At 34.6% G+C, this 26,203-nt stretch overlaps 1 protein-coding gene, 1 long non-coding RNA gene and 1 pseudogene across 2 annotated transcripts; 1 reads left to right on the top strand and 2 right to left on the bottom strand.

Annotated features, from left to right (window-relative positions):
* Nucleotides 1-12,957: 12,957 nt before the first annotated feature.
* LOC133882471 (germin-like protein subfamily 1 member 7) lies at nucleotides 12,958-13,845 on the bottom strand. The gene is made up of 2 exons (XM_062321659.1): nucleotides 13,670-13,845; nucleotides 12,958-13,532 (listed from the first exon to the last, which is right to left on the bottom strand). The coding sequence occupies exons 1-2, from the start codon at nucleotides 13,797-13,799 to the stop codon at nucleotides 12,997-12,999; spliced, it is 666 nt and encodes a 221-aa protein (XP_062177643.1). The 5' UTR covers nucleotides 13,800-13,845; the 3' UTR covers nucleotides 12,958-12,996.
* Nucleotides 13,846-15,733: 1,888 nt separating this feature from the next.
* LOC133882333 (uncharacterized) lies at nucleotides 15,734-19,716 on the top strand. The gene is made up of 4 exons (XR_009902654.1): nucleotides 15,734-15,954; nucleotides 16,032-16,097; nucleotides 16,825-16,880; nucleotides 19,422-19,716. It is a non-coding gene; the product is annotated as an uncharacterized LOC133882333 (long non-coding RNA).
* Nucleotides 19,717-25,248: 5,532 nt separating this feature from the next.
* On the bottom strand, nucleotides 25,249-26,136 carry LOC133881938 (germin-like protein subfamily 1 member 11; annotated as a pseudogene).
* Between the last annotated feature and the right edge of the window lie 67 nt (nucleotides 26,137-26,203).

Genomic DNA, 26,203 nt, shown 5'->3' with positions numbered 1-26,203 from the left:
ATTTACGAAAACCCATAAACCCAACATAAAATTAGTGAATTAGGGTTGAGAGGTCTGATCGACCCGTTTAATTAAATGGGTCTGGTTAGGATTGATGTATATAATATAATCGATCATAAATCCTAGGGTTAAATAACCTTGAGTAAAAAAAAAAAAAATTGCTTGACATACTTTATGTACAACAAGTACTACTAATTAAATATTATATCGATAGTAGTAGCTGTAGTAGTAGAGGAAAAGACCTCTCAATTCGAGAGGACAAGTGATGGTTTTTTTATTCTTTTTTAAAAGATAGAGTTTTCCCATGTTGAGAGTAGTCAGTAGTAGTTTAGTAGTAGTTATACGTGTCAGAAATGTCATTTTATATAATTTAAATGATGGTACTGATAAAATGAAAGAGGGTTGATTATATATTATTCTTTACAATACAATTTATTTTGTTTTGTAAGTTGTGGCTTTTTCGAAATAGCTATTAAAGATTACAATTTCTCGAAATAGTCTTATATAGTTGTCTCGACACTATGTAAACCCATGTGAATGCGACCTGAACCTGAATTCACCATAAATGAGTGCTTTCACAGAATGAGTATGATATATGCCCACATCAGTTTACTTTGTAACAGTTCTCTTTCTCTTTTCCACTGTTTTCAAAAGTAAATAGGCTCAAGCTAGCTTCCAAAGAATAGACTCAACTGCAGTGGTGGAGACAAAGGGGGCGGGACCACCCTAAATGGCTGAGAATTTTTTTCTTTTTTTACAGATATTTTAAAAAACAATTCATTAAAAAGAAGAAAAAAAAATGTTGATGCTAGCCCGCCCCTCCTGCTAATAACAAAAGGAAAAAAAAAAATTACATTTACATGGAAAAACCAACCGTCAAAGAAAATTTTATCAAAAAAAAAAAAAACCAACAACAATCATTAAATTCTCACTTGCTCAGGAAGAGGAACGGTCGAACGAACAATTTTGTGGAAAAAAAAAAAAATACAAATCTGCAAAAGCCAACCATAAGAAGCCATTAAGCCAAGAATACAAATCTTCTTCTTTGACCTTCGGCATCTGCACCACCTCCTCGGGCCTCGGCAGTCGGCAATATCTCGTATGGTAAGCACTAAGCAAGCCATCTACCTTTTTTTTTTCTTTTCTTTTCTAGTACTGGGCAATGGTCATAGTGGATGAGACGAATAATAGACTGCAGATTTTCTTTCATTTGCTTTTTTCTTTCAAGATAACTAGATAAGGGATGAAATATGTGGTTCACGACTTTTCAACGTTGCTAGATTTTTATTTTGTTTTTTCTTTCTGTTTTGTTGATTTTCTTTCTTTCTTTTTTTTTTTTTCTCCAACTTATCTTGACTTTTCAACGTTGCCTTTTCAGATTTTAATTTTTAATTTTTTTGTTTTGTTTTGTTAATTTATCTGACTTTTCAGATTTTTTTTTTTCTTTTCTGTTTTGTTGACTTCTTTTCAGAATTTTTTTTTTTAATAGTTGCAATGTGAGTCATGTGACTTGTCAGGCCCACAACTGCATTTTTTTTTTTATTATTAAGTTAATTTTCTTTGTTTTGCTTTTCTTTATTACTTACAATCATTGCAAATTGCAAATTGCAATTTGAAGCATATATAGACTATAGTTGTATTTGTTTGGATTAAGATAGGATAATCTATAGTTGTTGATAGTGTTTTTCTGCAATGTTTAACAGTCTTGTTCTGTTGGTGTGGTCTACTATTTAGCTGCCTTTGTTCTTATTTGGATATATGTGTTCCAATTGTTTTTTTTACTTGAGGATTATAACTCTGTTTTGGTGGTTTATAGAGAATTAATTCATCCAAAAAAAAAAAAAGATCTTTCATCTTTATTACTTAATAAATTGTAACTTTTATTTTTGTTCAAACTTTCATACTCGAATTCAATTTATTTATTTATTCTTTTGACATCAATGTGATTATAAATAATTTTATTGACTCTTCTTTTTTATTATAGTTTTTTATTTATTATTCTGATGAGAACAACATTGTCATTTTTTATTTTTATTTTTATAAGGTTTTCTTTATACTTTGTGATTGGTTTAACTGGCCAAGTGACAAGTTTCAGTAGAATTTTTGCCACTCTCAGGTATGTTATTTTCTATTGTTTGTTAATTTGTTAGATTAATAGCTATCGGAATATGCTAATAATTTTATGTATTATAATAAAAATCTAGTATAAAAAAAAAACAAATTTTTTTATTTTTTATTTTAATTCCGCCCCTACTAAGATAGATTCTTGGCTCCGCCACTGTATATATATATATATTATAGGTATATGGAGTTGACCCTGTCCCTCATGATTGATCGAGAATATGTGATGTTAAAACAAAAATGAGTTGAACACGTCAGTGGAGTCCTAGCGACAACATATCCTCTATATGTCTCTCATTTGACCAAATCAACATTAATGTACGTGTATTGGAACATCCCCCTTAACTCCGTGTCTTTTGCATAACGATCTGTTTTTAGTTTGATGGGAGTTGAAATGAGAAACAAATTAAGCGTTTTCTTCAATGGACTCCTTTAACTTAGGACTCCTGTAATAACCCGCCTTTTATAAAAAGGCGAATTTTGATTTTTGCATGTGACGTTACGACGTCATCAGAGTTATAAATTAATAGTGAAATATAATTTTTTTTATTTATTTTTTTTAAATTCTTGGCAATTATAACACAATACATTTAGCTGACTAAAATTCTTCTAGACATTCATTGAAAGTCATTTTATTGTCCTTTACACTATTTATAATGAAACACGTATCACAAATGACACAAATGCATACATGGAAAGTTTACTAAATACAAGTAAATTCCTAAACGTGTTACTTACAAAATAGTACAAACATTGATAAGTACAAAGCACTAAAACCCTAACTACATAGCTTTAGATCTCTTAAGCTAGCAGTTAGTCCAATCCATATCTTCAGAACCTGCGCAATTATCAATGAGATGGTGGTTATTACTACAACCCCATAGTTCCATAAGTGAGTTAACTGTCATTCAATAATATAATGTATTATGCATTATTTAAGGACAGAGATAACATAATGATGTGGTGACAGTTTTATATGCAAAGTGTTAAAAGTTCAATTTAATTCTTTCACTCCACTCACATGGACGTTCTCCGATTAGCGGCTATCCTCGGGGCATGTTCTCCCCAACATTACTTTTTATTAACATATTCTCGTACTATCAGAGACCTCCCTCCTTTGGTACTTTGTATGTTGTTCCAAACAATATGATTATTATGGTTTTCGGTTCAAGCAAATATCTATCATGAACCTTTAGGAGCCGTTCTTTCCCAATATTAATAGATTTATTATTTCAGTATGCAATAATCATTCACATGCATCCAATTAAAATAAAATATAAACATAACACTATTGAAATCCAATACTACCCTCAGTAAGTAATTTATACTTACAGCCCTTTTGTGCAGTCTCAGTTCATCACCTGCATCAAATACATAATATGTGCATAGTAGGTCAATATCTTTACTCTTCAGAAATTCATGCCTAAACATGAATCCTAATCACACAGTATTATTACTGCAAATTAATTAACTCATCAAAATAAAATTCAACCTTCTTCCATAAAATACCAAAAATTCAGTTCTTTTAATAATACCAATTTTAACATTGCACTTCCACTTTTGATTTACAACATAAAATCAATACTTAGTCCAAAAACCCAACATATAATAACTAAATCATTTTATTAAGACTAAGCACCAACTTTAAGATAAACAACAGCATTTGAGTATTATCACAACTAACCAAAACATTATTTAATATCATCAATCATCAATAATAAGACACAAGCCCATTAATAGAATACCCATTTGATCAAGATATCAAACTTTCTATAAATTACCCAACAACACGTTTATTATAATAGACGCGTATCCGAAATACAAACCTCAAACCAATTGTTATCTTAAACCTAAGGATAATAACCCATTTAATTAAAATAGGGAATTCTTACTAAAAATCAGTTTAAACCAAACATGACAAGGCACAACAATTCATGCTTTAAAATCAATGGCCAAAACATTACTCAAATGAAACACTTCACACACGGGTTACCCAAATCCACAACCACATAATCAAAACCACCCCATGGCTAACACCAAAAACTCAACTCAGCCAAGCCTCAACCTAAATGATATCTCAACCGAATCTGCAACAAATATTTAACAGTAAACTAAAACACCCGAATCACATAATCAATTGAGTCATTAATCATCAAGACCGTAAACACTAAATTTCACCAAACATCAAACACCAAGAGGTTAAGAATCTAATACTCATTCAACCTTATAAACACCACAAATCATTCGGCCATTCACAAATACCCCAAAAGAATATAACTCAATCCTTTTGCAAAGAACAGTGACCAAAATCTAATTTAGACGTAACACTCTCTTCAAAACCATAAAGCTCTAAACAATTGAACATAACCCAACCAAAACAGGGAACAATCAAAAACCATACATGGCTAAACATCATAGATTTGGTCTACACAGTACACACGCACAATCAGGACAGTACTCGGCCAACAGCATGGGAATCGATCCAACCACAAAACAGGGGTACACGGCTGACACAATAGAATAACACTTCAAAATCCTTTACCAAAGCACAACCTACACCAAGTCAGGGAACAACTCACTGCCAACAGCCAACAACAGAGACAACAAGCCCAAACACACACACGGGTTCAACAGCAACCAACGAGAACCACCAAAAATACCCATGATCAGAATTACCCACACAATCGGTTCAAAAAACCAACCCTCAAAATACTCATAACTGGCCAAACCCACAAAATAGGGGAAACACACACTCACGGCGGGACAAGGGTTTTAACCCAAATCATCAAAATGACTCAACCAAGACATTACAACCAACTCACTGCTAGGCTGCCTGGACCTTCATAGGACTTTTGCTCTTGGTGGCTCGCGTCTGCTGAGCCGTTCGGACCTTCATGAACTTCTGCTCTCGGTGGCTTGCATCCGGACTCTGGCATCTGGGCATCCAGACGGGCTCTAGGTAAAACTAACTTTCTTAGCTGTATGATCTCCAGAATATTTTCTTCAATAGGAACTTGCCTTCTTTAGAGATATTCTGTGCAGATTCAAGTCTTGATCAGTCCATTCCATATTGGAATTAATATTCTACAATATTCTTCTGAAAGATTCTGGAAATATGGTGTCCCTGTTAAAGCAGTCCCTAGTATGGAAGTGTCTGTGTCAACCAGAATGTTCCTAATAAAAATAAATCAACAAACTCCCCCCGTTTGGCCATTCTGGGACAAAAACGACTTATACCAAAAATTAAAATTACTCCCCTTTTTGTCTCAGCGGGACAAAGGGTAAACAAAATAATAAAGTAAATCACAATGGTTTAAAAACCAATGAACAATAATCAAAGATGTTCATGAAAGTAGCTCAGTGAGAATAAAAGTGTATCAAAATACATGATAAAAAAAAAATAAAGTGACATAGCACTTTAAACTCCTTCGTAGTCTGAACCCTGATGTTGTTGATATGCCCCCATATTGATGTTGATTTGCTCCATCTTGGCATCCAGCACTTGGAATCACTCGTCATCAAATTGAAAATGCTCAGTCAAACGCGTGTCCACAGACTGGGATTGAGCTTGCATAGACTGCAGCTGACTCGTGATATGCTCTAGTGCACTCAATATTGCATCATCGGAAGGTGGCCCTTGAGAGGAAGAAGCTGCTGACGGCTCTGGATGGGCACGTGGAGCTGGATGATCTTGCTCTTCTGGATCCATATGCCTCTGTAGCTAAGCATTGGACTTCATCATTGAATGATTCTCAAAAGCTCCTTCAGGTTTGACATCAGGATCATATGCAGGAATGTTGACAAACTTGAAGCAAATCCTTGTCACCAGGCAGCCATAGGGTAATCACAACTGATGTTCCAATAGCATCTCCATCATAGTTTGAACTATGTGCTTGTAAAGGTAAAAGGGAACACGTCTGATGATGGCATATAAAAATCTGGCCCTACGAATGGTGATACTGCTATTTCTGGAGAGCGGCCATAAATTCTGCATCATGATACGAGCCAGGAGCCGGTGAGGAGATTGCATCCATCCATTGGGAATGTTCCTCATCTCTTCATTCCACTCTTCAACCCCTTGATGATCAAATAACATCCTCAAGTCTTCAATGGAGGGGGGGTTCCACATGATCTGGATAAGGAAGTCCAGGACCAACAATTACAGGAATGTAAGTCACATCACTGATGAGATCAGCATCAGCTGTGATTGATTGGCCATGGACTTTGATCTTCAGGATGGGACACATCAGGATAACCTAGTCAATTTTCAAGTTAGCATAAAATTCTCGCAAAAGTCTAGGATAAATTGTCTTGCAATAGTACATGCTTTGCCAATTGTTTTCCTGAAAAATATGGTTGATGAGGTCAAATGGAGGCACCATCACATACTGTCTTACAACGGCATGTTCTATCACGATGGTTTATTGTTCGATCCTTGCCTTTGCAGCGGCAATCTCAGTCTTTGACCTTCTGCTAGAGGTATCTATAATTTAGAACAAAAACAAATATATGCAGAATATGTACCAATAATCTAAACAATTAGATCCCACTTGCATATCAGACACAGTATGACCAAACTAATAGCATAAGCACGCAGAAATAATCTAGTCCAATAATAATTGCACATGCAAAACTAATATAGGGCAAAAAAAAAAATATCATGTGCATGAATGCAATTAAATACCAAAAATATGATCATAGTAATGCAATAAATATTCCAACCTCAGCAAGCAAGCAATATGAATATTCTCATGAATATTTAACAAAATTATTCCAACCCCAACAAGCATTTAATCTCAAAAACAATTTTCATAATAGCAGAATATTCCAAAATCCATATATTCTCATAAACAAATAAAAAAAAATGTAAGGGAAAGAAGAACATACCTAGAATATTGGTGAGAAGAGATAATGCAAAAGACAAAAAAATAGAAAAAATAAAAAAATCGAGAGAAACCACAAGAACTTGAGAGAAAAACAAAAACAACTCAACAGAAGAATGAGGTGCGGCGGATGGGAGAGAAAGCGATAGGTTTTAAAAACCTAGGTTGCGCTTCTGGATGGTGAAGATGCCTGTTTGGATCGGCCAAGCTGATTAATACACTGATCAGCATGTTCAAACTCTAGCAACCGAGGTCTGGACTCTCCATAAAAAAAAATAAAAAATAAAAAAAAAACAAAAATAAAAAAAACTTAAAGTTGAGAAAAATAGCAGACAACGGAATTTTTTTAATGTTAGCTTCAGAACACGCATGTATTTAAAACTGATAACACGGTTAAATAGTAAATAAAAAAAATGCAAATATATAATTGAAAGTCAAGTAATTAATGAGCCAAAGAATCTCTGGAGATGAATTTTTTTGAAATATTTTACTCTACTCTTTCTATGCGTGTCTTGTGTGGAAGCTTTCTCAACAAGGCATATGTTCACTGATAAAGTTGAAAACACATAATTTTCTATAAGGAAAAAATATATTTTTTGATGAGTCGAAAGCCAAAACTTATCTTACTAGGGCTTAGGCACCCTCATCTGAGACACTCCCCTAAGTTACAACACGTTTTCTTTAACTTAGTGCATTAGTGATCGTTTCTTTCTACAATGATTTGATCACTGACTCTTTCTATAGGGACAAGTATAAGAACAGATTTATCAGCACAATAAAGCAGTGGATCTTTTTTTATTTATCCATATTTTTTGAAAATTTAATGCTTTTTATCACTTGGTGTTGTAACCAAGAAAAAATGCCAGAATTTTTTGGTTCTAGGTTCAACTAGCGAGTTGGTCAGTTTGACCATCTAGGCAAAAATTATCTCTTAATAAAATCTTCAGTGTCAAAAACCAGAGATAAAAGAATTTACCTTAAGGGAGCTTTGGATAGTGCACAAATTCATCTCAAGAGAGGAATAAACTATCCAACTTTTTAGATGCAGTAGAGAAACTCAGTAGATATCAGACTATAGATCTCAATCAATTACATGTAAGCATAAATCATTAAGATATCTGAAAAGTTAAAACAAAAGAAAAAAACTTTTGAACTGCATCTTCCCCACCATTTTTTTATTATTATTATTATTATTATTATTATTATTATTAATTTAATTTAACAAAAAAAAAAAAATTAAAACACACTAAACACATGCTTTTTAGAGAAGAAGATAACATCTAATTCTAGCATATACGGTAAAAGCAAACCTATCCTCATAGAGAGGTTTCAAATTACCAAGGCAGAAAAGCAGCCGCCAGACGTGCCTTTTTTGTCATCCTCATAAATACCTACAGAAGATTCTCTAAAAGAAAACTAGAGAATAAACATGATAAAATAGTTTGAACCAAGAATGCAAACATAGTAAAAATATCAATGTTAGAATGATGCAATGCATAAAACTGGTCATAAATACCTAGGCATGCCATGTACTCACCCACTAGGTGAGTCCACTCTCCCTTAGAGGGTGAATTGTCTCATCCTGTCTTACCCATACCTTCTTGACCATAGGAGCAAGGTTGAAGGCTTTGTCTAATATGTCCAATCTGCTCAGGACACTCTGCATCATGCTTAATAAACCTTCATAGAGATGGTTATTGTTGGGCTCATGCGGCTTTAGCTTGAAGTACCTGGATTTGTTTTGTCCAATCTTGCCAAACTGTCTATTGGCAGGAATAAATCTCTTCTGTTGTTTCTGATTCCGAGGAGATTGATGTGCCTTGGGTGGATGAATGCTTGATTTAGCTTTCCTGGATTCTTCCTTCTTGACATTCGGCTTATGAGCACGAAGCTGTGGACAGTTGGGTCGGATGTGACCGCTGATGCCACAATGATAGCATGTGGGCAGGCTTTTTTTGTTGAGGGACCTTTTAACTGGTTCAACAGATACATTAATCTCTCCCCCAGTTATACCCTTGTCCTTATCCACATAGGCAATCTGGGGCTCTGGAACTGTAGGCTTTACAAACACAATTTTAGAAGTAGAGGCAATATCAAAACTAGAAGCTACATACACGAGGCAAGTTTTGTCAGATGAGCTATTCTGTACTAACAGCATCTGGGTTAGTTTGTTATTATTGATCCTTTCTAACATCAACTGTGCTTCTATAAACTCATCCTCCAAGTTCTTGTTCTTCTAAAGCAATGTGCTTTTTTCAGTCTTCAAATCATTTAGCTCCAGCTCATTTTGTTGACTTGTCTCTCTCAGCTTCATGCACTTGACATATAGGATTTTGTAAGCCTCCTTGAGTTCTTCCTCATCACTACTAGTCTTAGAGTAATAAGACTGAGACTCCTTAGGATCAGCATGGGGAGCAATAAAGGCCATAAGTTTTTGCTCTTTACTTGAAGTCCCTTATTCCTCTAAATCATCGCTGAGAGTAGTGTTGAGAGCCTTTCCCTTTGCCTGCTTAAGATTCCCACAATCTGCCCGTATATGACCGATGTTTGAACGCTTATAGCATCTGGGACCTCTTGTATCCTTCTTGTCAGCTTCACCTTGTTCACCTCCCTTGGGGTCATTCTTGAATTTTTCTGAAAACTTGTTTCTGAATTTTTGATTCTTCATCATTTTTCATAAATTCCTTGCAAGCATGGCGATTCCTTAACGGTTTTAAGTGCAATAGAATTGCCTTCTTGACAGGGGGTAGGAAAAACTCATAGGTTTGAAGAGATCCTATAAGCTATCGCATCAAGATCCTTGCTATCTTCAATAGTAGTGACTTTTATTCTGAAACGCTCGAGCAAAGATCTTAGTATATTTTTAATGAGTTTTGCATCCGAGATCTTCTTCTTGAGACTCCTAATGGAATTTCTCAAGTCGTTGAGCTTTGTGTAAAACTCACTAAAAGGTGCATCCTCTTACATCTTTATTCCTTCAAACTAAAAAACTAACATTTGAAGCTTGACAGATTTTACAATTTTTGTGCCTTCATATGTAGTTTCCAGTTTTGCCCATGCTTCTTGAGCAGTTTTACATTGTGAAATTGGTTAGAATTCAGAAGGTGAAAGAGCTTGACATAGAGCATTTAAGGCTTTATCATTCGAAAGACGAGTACGTGTTTCAACGGTTGTCCATTCAGCAACTGCTGTAGTCGGTGGGGTCCACCCAGCCTCAACAATATGCTAAACGTCTATTGATTTTAAAAAGAATCTCATTTTCGCTTTCCAAGAACTATAATTTTTGCCATATTAGGTAGGAATGAAATTAAGATTAAGAGACTTGATATAAAAATAAATATGAGTCTAGGATCCACTCAGGCATTTAATCCAAAAATGAGTGAACCTGCTCTGATGCCAATTGAAAAATAAATATGACTCTTAATGTATGTGTGTGTGTGTGTGTGATCACAACCAAACATGCAACCAAAATATGTAAAGCAGTAAAGCATTTAACACTGATATTTTGGTTACGAAGTGGAAACTCTTTAGACAAAGTGAAAAATCACTCCGGGACAGCCAAACCCGGAAAATCCACTATTCAGAAGAAAAAGCTAGTTACAAATAATTCGTACTCACATAACCTAATGTAGTAGTTATACTTTTAACTCTAACATGTACCTATAAGTGAACGTCTCCCAACCAGACCGCATGTCTAAAGGGTCTTTCAATAGACTCATTTAGCATAGGGCTCCTCCCTAAGCTAGACTTCAATGGTACGTTGATCAAATCACACAAATACGCCAAGAGAGCTAGCATATCTAACAATTTCTGCCTAAATACCCTTTCTTAGCACAATAGAATTCTGTACAGATTTCTTACAAATAAGCAGCCTAGAAGCCCCTTTAAATAGGCTTCAGAAAACCTAGTTCTACTCAAACTCGAATTTCACAGTCGGTGTCTGAACCTGGCCTCTGGCGTCCAGACCTGCAACTTAAAACTTTGAGTAATCACCGAAGCGCGTCCAGACTTGCAAGCCTAGCGTACAGACGGTTGTATAAACTACATCCACTGTCCGCAGTCTTTGCATCAGCGTCTGGACCTTCTTGTAGAATTTTGCTCTCTGTGGCTTGCATCTGCTGTGCCGTTTGGATCTTCATAGGACTTTTGCCATTGGGGGCTCGCGTCCAGACGGGCTACAGGGAAAACTGACTTTCTGAGTTGTAAAGTCTCCATAATATTTCCTTGAACAAGAACTTGTCTTCTTTAGAGGTATTATGTGCATATTCATGTCTTGATCAGTCCATTATATATTGGAATTAATATTCTGGAATATTTTTTTGGAAGATTCTGGAAATACGGTCTCCCTGTTGTAGCAATCCTTGATATGGAAGTGTTTTTGTCAACCATAATGTAGCCAATAACAATAAACCAACATTTGGGATACAATGACAGAAGTCTATCGCGACTGTTGTAGGTGTTGGACTAGTGGATAGTCTGGATTTTGAGTAGATATTTTATATGTATGGCTCGCATCGTATGTGACACGAATTTGGTACAGCCATTCTTTTGTGCAACTAATATTTTAATTAAGCTTTAAACAGATAGACAATGTATTGGCTTTGTTGATATATCTACACTTGTTCGTCTATGAGATTTAATTCCCGCTGCATAGTTGTTATACTACGATATATTAGGTACATGTGACGGGATGTGTACTATGAGTTGGCTATATGATTATTCTTCATGCCACCGTGCGAATCCATCTTGTATAAAAAAAATAAAATTGGGTCGTCACAGCTAAGGTAAATTTCGTCTTTCTTTATTCTCGATTCCTCTCTCCTCTGTACATTCTCTTTTCATGTACAACTTCTACACTCTAACGTACTACCCCCTTGTTTTTTGAGAATGCCCTCACTTTACAGAGAGCCAATATGCAGTTTCTGCAATTCTATATTTTCTTTTAGATCCTAATTTTCCCAAGGGCTAAAATCCATGTGTGAGTGTAGTGCAGATTCAAAATCATATGTATAGTACAAAATGCATACATACATAACATATGTGTAAGTGGTTAACCAACCCCTCCCCCTCCCCCGACCCCGACTTACAAGATCATGGGTCAAACTTTCAACTCCCGCTAATCATGGCGTCTTGGTGTAGAAAAAAAAAAAAACTCAAAGTAATAATCGCTATCGCATGCAAACTGACTAACAAATAAAAGGTTAGCCGAAACAGATCGAGAAGGAAAAATATTTTTCATATAAAATTTGGAGAATTTATTAGCAAGATAATAGGAACCAATATTTGAAATTACAAAACCAGCACCATTTCCTACTCCAACATGATCCTTGACATAATTTTCATGATGAATAGCCACTACACTATAGAATTGAATCCCTTCATTCATGGGATATGTTTTCTACCGTTACTATATATATAAAGCTCGACTTAAGTGATAGAATTCTTTATATGTAAAATTTTTACCATCATAGATGATACTGTGAACTACAATTCAAAAATCATGGAGGACATTGTAGGTCTTCCCGAACATCTATTCAAACCTCTTTAGGCCTGATAGGTTAGCAAGTTGGTATTTTCCGATATAAAGACTAATTAATAATGTTGTTTCTTTATTATTGATAATGCCTCAATATAACTTAGTTAGATTTAAGAGAAAATATGAGCAAAGATTTATTGTTGATTTAAAGATATATTTATTTGTTGTTTGAGTTTTATTTTTTTAAAAGAGATATCTCAAACATTGTGGATTCAAAATGTAGTTAACTTTAATGATGCACTTGTTCTACCTCGAGTATCACTCGGTGATAAAAAAAAATAAAATAAAATGAGAGAGAGACAGAGAGAGAGAGCGCGAGAGCATATATAAGAAAGAATTTTATTTCATTGAAGTTATTGCTATGGCATTACAACAAGGGAATAATGGCAAGCACCATCCGAACCATCTAATGATTCATTATTGGCAATTACAAATATTGCTATAATTATTTTTCCATTAGAACTTTTTCTGAAGATAATTAATCACATTTTTGTCTAGTTGGAAGGCTTTGGCGAGAACATCAGCATTGATCGGAGGATTAGATCCAAAGACTGCATTTGCTATGGTGATGAGCCCAGGATTCTGGCTGCTAAGACCAGCAAAGGCTACGGCATTAGTATGCCCAGCATTAAACTGGAAGTGAATGAGACCAATTGGGAAGACAAAGACATCTCCTGCGTTAAGAACTTTGGTGAAAAGACGGTTATCTGTGTTGGATGTGACAAAGCCAACTAATAGAGTACCCTCTAGGACTACAAGAATCTCGGTTCCACGAGGGTGAATGTGGGGAGGATTTAGGCCGTATGGTGCAAAGTCAATGTGAGCCAAGGATATGCCTAAAGTGTTGAGGCCTAGTATTTTGTCCACATTCAGGAGAGTGACAGTCGATCCAAGTGGATTTGATGTGTCTCTGGGATTGTTTAGTCCGGAGAAGAAGAAATCATTGGCAGAGACAAGCTTGGAGTCCTTGCAGAACTTTCCATTCACGAATACTGCATGGAGAAGGAAAAGCTTGTTATATAAAAAGAACCGAGAATAAATATATTTGTATGTAGAGTACTAACAAGAGGGGCAGGGTAAAAAAACAAAAATACAAGATTACAGATAGATGCTTCAAATGACTTCATACCTCCATATGCAGAATCGTTGGTTGAAACGCAGAAATCTTGAAGAGGACTGGGGTCATATGCAGAGGCAAGGGAGCATGCCAAAGCCAAGACGAGCACGGTTACCAGATACCTAGGAACGCCTTTCATCATTTTTGAGGTTATCTCCACCTTTGAGTACTATGTTGTGTATTCTTGCTTATTGGGTGAGGGGTAAGAAATGTTGCATTGGAAGGCACGTATTTATGGATTAGAGTCACTGAACAGGTCTATGTTTTAACTTCCACGGAGAAGATATTAGACTTGGTAAGTCTTCAATGGTTATCAATTTTTTATTTAATGGAGGAACAATTCTTTAACAACTACGTAGTGAACGACGCATATATATGTACTAAGAGAACATGCAGCCAAATTTGACGGTTTTGGTTAATGGAATAGTTCAGTTCTACTACTGTTGCTTTGGCCAATTCCTCATTAGTGAATTTTACATTGATCGATATATATATATATATGGATCGGGGTTGACCCTGTCCCTCATGATTGATCGAGAATATGTGATGTTAAAACAAAAATGAGTTGAACACGTCAGTGGAGTCCTAGAGACAACATACCCTGTGACGTCCCACATCGCCTGGGAATGAGGATGTGCTTATATGTATAAATGCACCCTATATGACACAACGCGTTTTAAAGCCGTGATGACAATGAACGTATCAGAACTCTGCAGTTAAGTGAGCCGCTGCGAGAGCAATCCCAGGATGGGTGACCTCCTGGGAAGTCTGATATGGGGAGCCAAAAGCGGACAGTATTGTGTCATTGGGGGTGGATCGTTACAAATGGTATCAGAGCCATTGCCCAGTCTGAGATGGTGGGAGCGTGCACAAGCCCAAGAGGGTTGCCGGCGGGCACTCGCTGAGATGCCAAGAATGGGGTGATCCCATGAGGGTCGCCAGCGAGGACGCTGGGTCCCAAGGGGGGGTGATTGTGACGTCCCACATCGCCTGGGAATGAGGATGTGCTTATATGTATAAATGCACCCTATATGACACAACGCGTTTTAAAGCCGTGATGGCAATGAACCTATCAGAACTCCGTAGTTAAGCGAGCCGCTGCGAGAGCAATCGCAGGATGGGTGACCTCCTGGGAAGTCTGGTATGGGGAGTCAAAAGCGGACAGTATTGTGTCATTGGGGGTGGATCGTTACAAATGGTATCAGAGCCATTGCCCAGCCTGAGATGGTGGGAGCGTGCACAAGCCCAAGAGGGTTGCCGGCGGGCACTCGTTGGGATGCCAAGAATGGGGTGATCCCATGAGGGTCGCCAGCGAGGACGCTGGGTCCAAAGGGGGGTGATTGTGACGTCCCACATCGCCTGAGAATGAAGATGTGCTTATATGTATAAATGCACCCTATATGACACAACGCGTTTTAAAGCCGTGATGGCAATAAACCTATCAGAACTCCGCAGTTAAGCGAGCCGCTGCGAGAGCAATCCCAGGATGGGTGACCTCCTGGGAAGTCTGATATGGGGAGCCAAAAGCGGACAGTATTGTGTCATTGGGGGTGGATCGTTACATACCCTCTATATGTCTCTCATTTTGACCAAATCAACATTAACGTACGTGTATTGGAACATCCCTTAACTCCGTGTCTTTTGTAATATCCAAGACATTATTTAATAATTGAAATATAAAATTAGAGTAAATAAGTGATTAAAGTTAATTTAGTGTTTGTAAAAAAGCAAAAGAATAGTTTTAAAGTCCAAAGAAAAAGAAAATAGAAATAATAGAAAAGAAAAAGAAAATAAAATAAAATAGAAATTAGAAAAATAAAGAAAAAGAAAAATAAAAATCAATTAAAATAAAGAAAAGTCAAATGTTTATTATAAAAAGAAAAGAAGATTAAAAAGAAAAAAAAAGAAGAAGAAAAGAAACAGGTGGGCTAGGGGCGTGAGATTGAAATGAAAAGAAAAGAAAATTGAAAAGAAGAATAAAATAAGTAAAGATGGAAAATCAAACAGTAAAGAAACAAGAGGCATTGTTCGGATAACTGCAGCCCATGTGCGCGTGTCTTAAGAAAGAAAAGGGCACATACGGCATTTAAAAAAAAAGACACGGCCTGTGTCATTGTAAAAGTGGCAGGAAGCTCTTTCCACGCCATTTGTCCGGATCCCCAACACCATCTCTCATTTTCTCTTTAATTTTTCATAGAAAAATCGTGATCTACGAAGATGTAACCGGCCAAACTCAAATCCGACTTCGGTAACGTGATCTACGAAGCCCGATCTACGTTTTCACCGATCGTTTTGAGGTAAAATACCAAACTCGTGTTCTTGAAATTTTGGGTTAAAATCTTAAAATGTGAGTTTAATCTAGTGTTTTCTTTAGGTAATGGGTTGCTTGGAACTTGCTTGAGGATGCCCAAACCATGGGTTTTGGTTTGGTGAAATTTTGGTAAGTTCCCTAAAGCCTAACTTTCTGGTATTTAATTTTAGTGGTATTTTTATGTGATTAACCCTTAGTAAATGCTATTGGGTTAATAATATTGTGTTTGAGGTAGTGTTTTATAATTTTGGGTTTAAGTTTAGAAACCCTAATTTGATGGGTTAAATTAATTTAGGGTTTTTAAGTGTTAGAACCTATATTGTTAATTTGTAAAAATAAGTATTTATGGGTTAGGTACTAATGTTAGTAAAAATAAATAATTATGAGTATTTAATTTAAATAGTATTTGTGAGGTTAACCCTAAGATTTTCTTATGGGTTAATGTTATTTTAAATACGGTAGTGTTTTATGTAAAAGTTTAATAAATATAATTCAAGGGTCAATATTATTGAGAAAATGTTAGTGAGAAATAATTTAGAGATTAGTAAATATAATTTTAGGGCTAATATTATTATAAGTGTTAATGAAAATAATTGATCGGTTAGTGATATTAATTGCGGGTTAGTAATTAATATTATGAGTAAATAGTTAAATAGTGATTTTAATATCTAACCCTTAGTAAATACTTTGGGTTAGTATTATTTGAGTTTTAGTTAGTGTCTAGGACTTAGGGGCAGACGTTTGGAACCTTTAAAAATATTTTGGGTTTTCCAATGGTTTAACCTTGAGCGATTGAAGTGATAATTAGAGTGTTAATTATTTAAAGTGCTAAACAGTGCAATGTGTTATTCCACAGTGATACATTGTAAGGTGGTGTCTAGGAGACCCAGTGATTAAATCTGCGCAGCCAAGGTGAGTATTCTACTCACTGAGAAACTACTATTTTTATATATTATAAAATTGCAAAATATATGCGTTTTATAAATCCGAACCGACTGTACGTTGACAATATGTTTTGGATGTTTTAAGTAGTTTCAATTATGTTGAAGTATCAATGATGTTTATGAGAAATGATGTGTGATTGAAAAGTGTGATTTAAACTGATTTGAAGGATTTGATTGTGAGTTGTTGTTGGGATTTAAATTATGCAAATGTTGATTGATGAATTGAGTTGTTAAACTGTTTATAGATTTACATTAGAAGCATGAGTTTAAAGCATGTTCATGAAATTAGAAAGTATATGTATATTGTTTTGAGGCATGAGCATATGAACGCCAAACGTGCATCGAAGTGAGGTTTATAGCCCACGGGAAACTATACTTGGGTTAATTCCCATGAGGCTTGGATTAATTTCCATGAGGCTTGGATTAATTTCCATGAGGAACTTGGGTTAATGATGAGTGCCAAAAAGTGTATATTTGGACCCCTTAATTTACATTAGTTAAACCTTTAGCTTTGTTATTTTCTAATGCTTTGGTTAGTTTTAGTGTTTTTATATTTTGTAGGACAATAAGAGAGAAATGATATAATTCAAGCAAAATACAAGGAAATTCGGATGCAGCAGACTACTAGATTTAGACTTATCATAACAGGACCAAAAGATATCCGTTTTGAGAGTTTCTTAGGTCTAAATTGAAGTTCAAGATGTCAGCTTTCCAACTCAACAAGTTTCAGCCAGTTTGGAGATGCGTGGAAAAAGATATGGCTGTTTTAATTTTAGTCGTTGGATCATCCCGAAAATCCGGAAGTTTGTCCATTTCTCTTATTTTATTTTATTTTGTCCTATTCCTTGTCTCCCCAAGCTGCACGTGAAGAACAAAGCTGGACAGCACACATCTCCATAATGGGCAGCAACTCTACACTTATTGACAACAAAGATTGAAGAAAATTCAACAAAGTGGAAAAGTCCAAAACCAATATTTCAACAAAGTGGAAAAATCCTTGAGTTATGCATGTTACTTTCATCATAACTTTTGACTCGAAAATCGGATTGCGTTGATTTTGGTGGCGTTGGAAAGCTCATGAAAAATTCAACAAATAAGTCTGAAATAGGTTTTTTCTATTTCGGACTTTTACTATGCCCAAATTGCCCCGTAATAAAAGTGCGCAAATCTGTGCGAAATTGGAGTTTGTCTTTTCCTGCTTTGATTGGATTTTCTATAAGTAGAGAGAGGAGAGTAGATTGTGGGAGTGTGTGGTAGATTGTGGTAGAGAATAGAGTAGAAATTCTGTAATTAGGTTTAATTTCGTGCTTCTTGTAGTTTGAATCAGTAGTTTATTTTCATATACTTTCTCTTTGTAAAGCTTCTTCTTTTATTTCCATGGATGTTCATCATGTTCTTGTGGTGTTCTTAGTCATGGAAGGCTAGTAACCTCAACTAGGGTTGAGGATGAAACCTTTCCATTGATGACACTCACAATCTTGGTGGACCACTTGCTCTTTTAATGATATATCTTGTTAGTTGTTCAAGTTCCATTCATTTAAAGCTTTATCTTTTGGAATGAATGTGATTATTGGAGGATAGAGGACATTTTATGTGTTTCAACCGACTAATACATTGTTTTATCGGTTTGAATGATGATATCCATTGTGATTGAATGATACATTGGATGTTTTGATTTCAATTGTTACTCTTTGTGATTTGTCAATGAGTTGGATTCATTTAATGGTTCTTTGGGATATGGTTAAAAGACTTGAATAACACCCTAAGCTTAATGTTCTTTGGTTGTTCAAGTGGAAACCAAGAGTGTGAGTTGTAGGATTTGGTTTGGTGGATTCTTTAACCTTAGTTCCTTTTAAATTTGCATATTTCTTTACACTTCTTTTCATTAGTCTTTTGTTCTTGAATCAAGCATCAAACCTTTGGAACTAGGTTAAAATGAGGTTGATTAGGCAAAACACTAATATTTGACCATTTCCTTGTGGGATCGACCTCGCACTTGCAATACGCTATATTGCATAACGATTCGTGCACTTGCGAGTATAATTTAAGACACATCAGTTAATTCCCATGAGGCATGGATTCATTTCCATGAGGAAACTTGCATGAGCATGTATAGCATTGTTTTTATGAGTGTGGTGTTTTTACATTATGAGTAGTTTTGCTAGACGTATTATTATACATAAGAGTCTCAATGGAAAAGAGCTTATGTATATTTTTATCGGATGGTTGCATGATTTAAATGCTATTGTTTTTTAAGTCCCAGCTGCATAGTATGCTTTAAATGTTTTCTAGTAGTCGGTGTTTACTATATCAGCTATGAGGGTTTTCAAACAAAAGTTTACAAAGTTGGTGGCTGTTATAGTGTACGCATGACTAGAAAAAAAAAGTTGGTTCTTTTTGAAAACTTAGTGAATAGTATACCTCTGAGGTCTTAGTGTATTTATTTATGCTAAGACGGTGGGCTCATAATTCCACCTGTACGGATGCGGCAACCCCCGCAACCGTGCAGACGTTTATACTTTGGTTGCAGGTTTTGCGGATATAGATATTGACTCGTCCACCTAGCATATGGGATGCTATGATTGGAGCACATCGCGACAGTCATAAGTCACAGATTCATGGGTAGTCCGCATTTGGGTATTTTATTTATGGCTCGTGTCATACGTGGCATATGTATTTGTTGAGCCTGTATTTTAGTATATATAGTCAATGTAATATGTTTTATAAGCCTTAAATAGATAGACTTGTAAATGGCTCTTCTTGTAATTAACTTTTATGTGTTAGATGTATTTCCACTTATGATATGTGTTCCGCTGCACATTGATTATTATATTCCGCTGTTAGGTGTAACTCTGATTGTCAGGTGCATGTTATGGGGCATGTGTCATATGTTGGCAGAGCGACATGTAGACGTGCCACTGTGAAGATCCGTTTGTATGTTTTTTTTTAAAAAAAAAAACGGGTCGTCACATCTTTTGGATATCGATCTGTTTTTATTTTGATTGTTTTGTTCTGCTGATGGAGTTGAAATGAGAAACAAATTATGTGTTGTTTTCTTCTCTTGCATTGAATCGTCCCAACATAATTAAGATTGTGATTTTGTATGCCCAAGTGATGTATTCACTTTCTCACTACATAAGAATATTCGTAGGGATTGTCGACACCATGAGAAGAGCTTAAGGTCTTTTTTTCGTTCGTTTTGAGGCTTAGGTGGAAATGACGGTGTTTTCAATGAATAGAAGACAACACTTTCGCTCTTCGAAACTATCGTGTTTAATTTCATCTAAGTTAAGACAACGTGTATGGATCTAAAATCCTCTTTATGATGTTTTAGAAAAGTACAGGTTGACTTAAAAAAAAAAAGGAAAAAAAAAGACAACGTGTCTGTATAAATGAGTCTAAATTCATTTCATCTAAATTAAGACCTTGTCACGTTTTCTGAAGCATCGAAATCTCCAAATTTAGTATGCCGCAATAAATGAGTTGGTTTAGCGTCGATTTTCCGAAGCGACTAGTGTTGGTTCAAAAAGAGTTGCATTATTTGCACCCACACATATTATATACACTCATAATGGGTGTGCGTACAAAAATCATTTTTTGTTTTAAAAAAACCATTAATTAGTTAAAGAGTTGTGTTATTTGCACATACTCACTTTGTACACACATTATACACATACTCATATGGGTGTGGGCCCCATGTGGGATGCATGTATGGGTTCCATACCCATTGTGAGTGTGTGTAACAATGTGCTTACAAAATGAATGTGTACAAAAATTATTTTCTTTAGTTTTAGTATGTTTAGTGGTAGCTTCTTGTTATTATTATTTTTTAAAAAGAAACAATGCCTCAAATTTTTACTGAATAACTGCGGTTACACAAAGCCGCTAATTAAAAACCATTTTTAGCAGTGTTTTTTTTCGACCGCGGGTCTTCGTCGGAAATCCCCTGGAACTGCCGAAAATCATCCCAAAATCGTCGGAAAACTGGTCCTAGAGGGTCGGGTTTCACGGGGCGTGGGCCACTGGGTCACGGGTTGCACGGGTTTCGCACACATATGGGTCATGGGCTCATCGAAGATCGCATTGCTGGCGTTCTCTGGTCTCGTCGGCGCCACCCACCGGAGGATCGGGCTCCATCTCACTCCCAATCTCTCGGCTCTCTCTCTCTCTCTCTCTCTCTCTCGGTCTCATCTCTCTGTCTCGATCTCACTCTCTGCTCTCAACTCCCTCTTTGATCTCCCTCTCAATCACTCCATCTCACTCTCTCGTCTCTCTCAGTGTGATCGGGTGAGAAGAACAAAGAAGAAGGAAGAAAAAATAGAAGAGAAAAGAAGAAAGAAAAGAGGAAGGGGGGGAGAGGGGGGGCTGTTGACCGGTTTAGGGGCTTATTCTATTTCTTTGTTTTTCTTTTATTTCTTAAATTAAAAAGAAGGATAAGATATCCCCCAATAGCCAATCCGAGCATGACATGTGGCATGGATAAGATTACATTTTTGTTTAAAGCCTCCCACTACCTTAATTTATGATATTACCCTCACAATGTTATAACCCTATCTTTTAACAATTAATATCTAACCCCACATTTATTTTAACTACCTTTTACCCATACAATCAACTATTTATTTAACTAGGACCCATTATTATTAATTTATTTCCTAGATACCCATTGGTAATATTTTATTATTCTAATTCCGTTATTTTATCTTGGGAAAAGTACACATAACCCCCTCAAACTACCACATCATTGTCAATGTACCCCCCAAACTACCAATTGTGTTAATCTCCCCCCTTAAACTACCAGAAAATGTCAATGTCCCACTAATGACAAAAATGCTCTTCATAAAATTATTAAAATAAAATAAAAACTAAAAAAAAATTATTAAAAAAATATAAAATAACAAAAAATTATTCCAACAAAAAAATTAAAAATTAAAACTGTATTTTATTATTTTTTTAAAATAATAATTTCAGTTTTTTTTTTCTTTTTTTTCTTTTTTTAAAAAAAAATTGTTCTTTTTCGATTTTTTAATTAAATAAAAACTGGTTTTTTTTTTTTTCATTTGTTTTATTTTTTTTTAAATAAATAAATAAATTTAAGTTATTTTTTGTTTTTTCGTTTTTTTTTTCTTTAAAAAAAATTGTTCTTTTTCGTTTTTTAATTTAATAAAAACTGGTTGTTTTTTTTCATTTGTTTTTTTTTTTAAATAAATAAATTTCAGTTATTTTTTGTTTTTTTGTTTAAAAAAATTTGTTATTTTTCGTTTTTTAATTTAATAAAAACTGGTTTTTCTTTTTTATTTTTTTCATTTGTTTTTTTTTTTTTAAAAAAAAAAATCAGTTATTTTTTGTTTACTTTTTAAAAAATAAAAAATAAAAAATTTGTTCTTTTTTTTAAAAATATTTTTTTTTCGTTTTTTATTTAATTTAATTTAATTTTTAATTTTTAATTTTTTTAATTTTTTTAGTTTTAGTTTTAATTTTTTTGAATTTATGAGGACATTTTTGTCTTATTTAAAAAAAATTTAGGATCATTTTTGTCTTTTTGTTGGTCTTAGGGGGGACATTGACATTTTCCGGTAGTTTAAGGGGGGAGATTGACACAATTGGTAGTTTAGGGGGTACATTGACAATTGAGTGGTAGTTTGAGGGGGTTATGTGTACTTTTCCCTTTTATCTTAGACTCATTTTATTTTGATAATATAATTATCACCTAGAATCTATTATTAATCACATCTTATTTAATAAACATAATTTATTAATTGCAACATTTCCTATTTTATTTCTTGGTCTTTACATCTTTCATCACTTTTGTAATCATACTCATAAATTTTAAAAAAGTGTCAATTTAGAGTATCCAACTTACAATTTTTATTTTATTTTTTGTTTATTTTCTTTTAACTTCCACCCTCTATTATAATTTCCCATTAAATCCTAAAGGAGAGGTGTCGAAATTTCTAAAATACCCCTATTATTTTAGGAAATAGAAGAACAAAAAATTGTAAGGATTTAACCGTTTCTTAAGATAGATTTAACATAATTTGCAAAAATATACATTCCTAAATAAATGATTTTTTTTTTTTTTTTTTTTTTTTTTATTTTTTTTTTTAAAAAAAGGTATTTTGGAAATTTTGGCATGATTTAACGAAAAATCCTAACGGACAAATGAAATTAAAAAAAAAATTGAAAGATAGATACACTGAATTAACACTTTTAAAACTTAAAGGTATAATTGTACGTAAAAGTGATGAAATATCAAGGACAGTCAGTGAAACTTTCTCTATATGTTAAGTACCCTGTTGCTCCAATTTTGCTTTTCTAATGATTCAATCGATTGTGAGGTTGGAGTTTAAAATACGCCTTTCCAACCAAAATAGTTTTAATCGGTATTTCCAACCGAGTAAAACTACGCCTGCCCGTATTGGCTTCTAAACTTTGTTTATTTTTTATTTTGAAAAAGTTAACTATTGTAATTAATTGGATTTTCCAAAATTTATAAATAAATTGAAATGGTCATATTAGGGTTTTCAGGTAGACAGATTCACACGAGGAACAAGAAAATAAAATACAATTTTAGGATGATTATCAGGAAGATGCTGAACGCATCATTGATGCAGCATCAATTCTTAAGTTGTTCCTGAATAGGTCAATTGTATTTTTAAACATAAATCATTTAACTATGAACTTTTAAATTTTTGGAACAAAATCTTACGTAATCGAAACATCATGAATTGACTGATCGAGTACTGCGTGCATAGTAATATATTAACATGCACTGGCTAGCAGGCAGCAAGAGTAGTATACTTATAACAGAACACATTTATCTATAAAAATAAAAAATAACCTAACACATTGACAATATAAGAAAAATGACTATTTTATTAAGAAAAATGAATAACTTTTATTATAAATAGAAGAAGGTGAAATATAATATTTTAGGTTATGTACGTTCGACACGTGAAATGACTATTCTATTAAGAAATAGAAGAATATAAAATGAAATACTCATTATCATGATTCATGAGGGAATTATTATTCCTGAAATTGAGGAATAGTATTCGACTCAGATTTGAGAGGAAAAGTTATTCCTCAATTTAAGAAATAGTCATTTTCTATGGGTGATAAGAATTTTTATTCCAAGTGTTAGATCATTATCATATATTTCATTTCCTAATAAAAGCATATATGTGAAAAGGGATAGAATCTTTATTATATACTTTAAAACTTAGAATGACTATTCTCAAGAAAATGATGGGCCGTGAGAATGGCTATTTTTTTTTAGTTCCTAATTTTCCTGAGCGCTAAAAAACATGTGTGATTGTAAAACAGATTCATAATCATATGTATAGTATGGAATAATGATCATAAATACATAACATATGTTTAAGTGGATAACCCCCAATTACAAGATCCTGGGTCAAGCGTTCAACTCGTGCTTAACATTGCGTCATGGTGTCAAAAAAAAGAAAGGAAAAAACTATAATTCAAAGTAACAAAGGCAATCGCGTGCAAACTGGCTAACAAATTAAATAAATGGTTAGGCGAAATAGATCGACAATGCAAAATATTTTTCATATGAAATTTGGAGAATTTATTAGCAAGATGAGAGTAACCAATATTAGAAATAACAAAACCTGCACCATTTCCTACTCCAACCTGATCTTTGACATAATTTTCAAGATGAATAGCCACTACACTATAGAATCGAATCCCTTAATGCACAAGATATGTTTTCTACTGTTACTATATACAAAGCTCGACCTAAGTGCTAGAATTCTTTATATGTAAAATTTTTACCATTAAAGATGATATTGTGAACTACAATTCAAAAATCACGAGGACATTGTAGGGTCTTCCCTAACATCTATTCAAACCTCTTTAGGCCTGACAGGTTAGGGAGTTGGTATTTTCCGATATAAAGACCAATTAATAATGTTGTTTCATTATTATTGATAATGCCTCGATATAAATTAGATTTAAAATAAAATATGAGCAAAGGTTTATTATTGATTTAAAGATATATTTATATGTTGTTGAATTTTATTTTTTTAAAAGAGAATATATGAAGGGCACGTACCAAGAGAAGTTAGGTGTGATATATATCTCAAACATTGTGGATTCAAGATGTAGTTAACTTTAATCATGCACTTGTTCTACCACCATTATCACACCGCGAAAAAAAAAAGAAAAAGAAGAAGAAGAAGGAAGAAACAGAGAGATAGAGTAAGAAAGAATTTTATTTCATTGAAGTTATTGCTATGGTGTTACATCGAAGTGAATAATGGCAAGATCCATTTGAACCATCTAATGATTCATTATTGGCAATTACAAATATTTATCTAATAATTGTCCCACTAGAACTTTTTCTGAAGATAATTAATCACATTTCTGTCTAGTTGGAAGGCCTTGGCGAGAACATCAGGATTGATTGGAGGATTAGATCCAAAGACTGCATTTGCTATGGTGATGACCCCAGGATTCTGGCTGCTGAGACCGGCAAAGGCTACGGCATTGGTATGCCCAGAGTTAAACTGGAAGTGTATGAGGCCAACTGGGAAGACAAAGACGTCTCCAGCATTAAGAACTTTGGTGAAGAGACGGTTATCTGTGTTGGATGTGACAATACCAACTAATAGAGTACCCTCTAGGACTACAAGAATCTCGGTTCCACGAGGGTGAATGTGGGGAGGATTTAGGCCGTATGGTGCAAAGTCAATGCGAGCCAAGGATATGCCTAAAGTGTTGAGGCCTAGTATTTTGTCCACATTCAGGAGAGTGACAGTCGATCCAAGTGGATTTGATGTATCTCTGGGAATGTTTAGTCCGGAGAAGAAGAAGTCATTGGCAGAGACAAGCTTGGGGTCCTTGCAGAACTTTCCATTCACAAATACTGCATGGAGAAGGAAAAGCTTGTTATATAAAAAGAACGGAGCATAAATATATTTGTATGTAGAGTACTAACAAGAGGGGTAGGGTAAAAAAACAAAAATACAAGATTATAGACAGATGCTTCAAATGACTTCATACCTCCAGAAGCAGAATCGTTGGTTGAAACGCAAAAATCTTGAAGAGGGCTGGGGTCATATGCAGAGGCCAGGGAGCATGCCAAAGCCAAGACGAGCACGGTTACCAGATACCTAGGAACGCCTTTCATCATTTTTGAGGTTATCTCCACCTTCGAGTATGCTGTGTATTCTTGCTTATTGGGTGAGGGGTGAGAAATGTTGCATTGGAAGGCACGTATTTATGGATTAGAGTTACTGAACAGGTCTATGTTTTAACTTCCACGGAGAA

Source organism: Alnus glutinosa, chromosome 11 (assembly GCF_958979055.1).
Source record: "Alnus glutinosa chromosome 11, dhAlnGlut1.1, whole genome shotgun sequence".
Classification (NCBI taxonomy): Eukaryota; Viridiplantae; Streptophyta; class Magnoliopsida; order Fagales; family Betulaceae; genus Alnus; species Alnus glutinosa.
The sequence above is the reverse complement of the archived record's forward strand: the minus strand, read 5'-3'. Positions and strand labels throughout refer to the sequence as shown.

Excerpts from the sequence above, each read along its gene's own strand:
- LOC133882471 (XM_062321659.1), bottom strand. The coding sequence starts at position 13,799 with ATGATGAAAGGCGTTCCTAGGTATCTGGTAACCGTGCTCGTCTTGGCT. Across the intron at positions 13,533-13,669 it reads CAACGATTCTGCATATGGAG|TATTCGTGAATGGAAAGTTC; the intron begins GTATGAAGTCAT and ends TTCTCCATGCAG.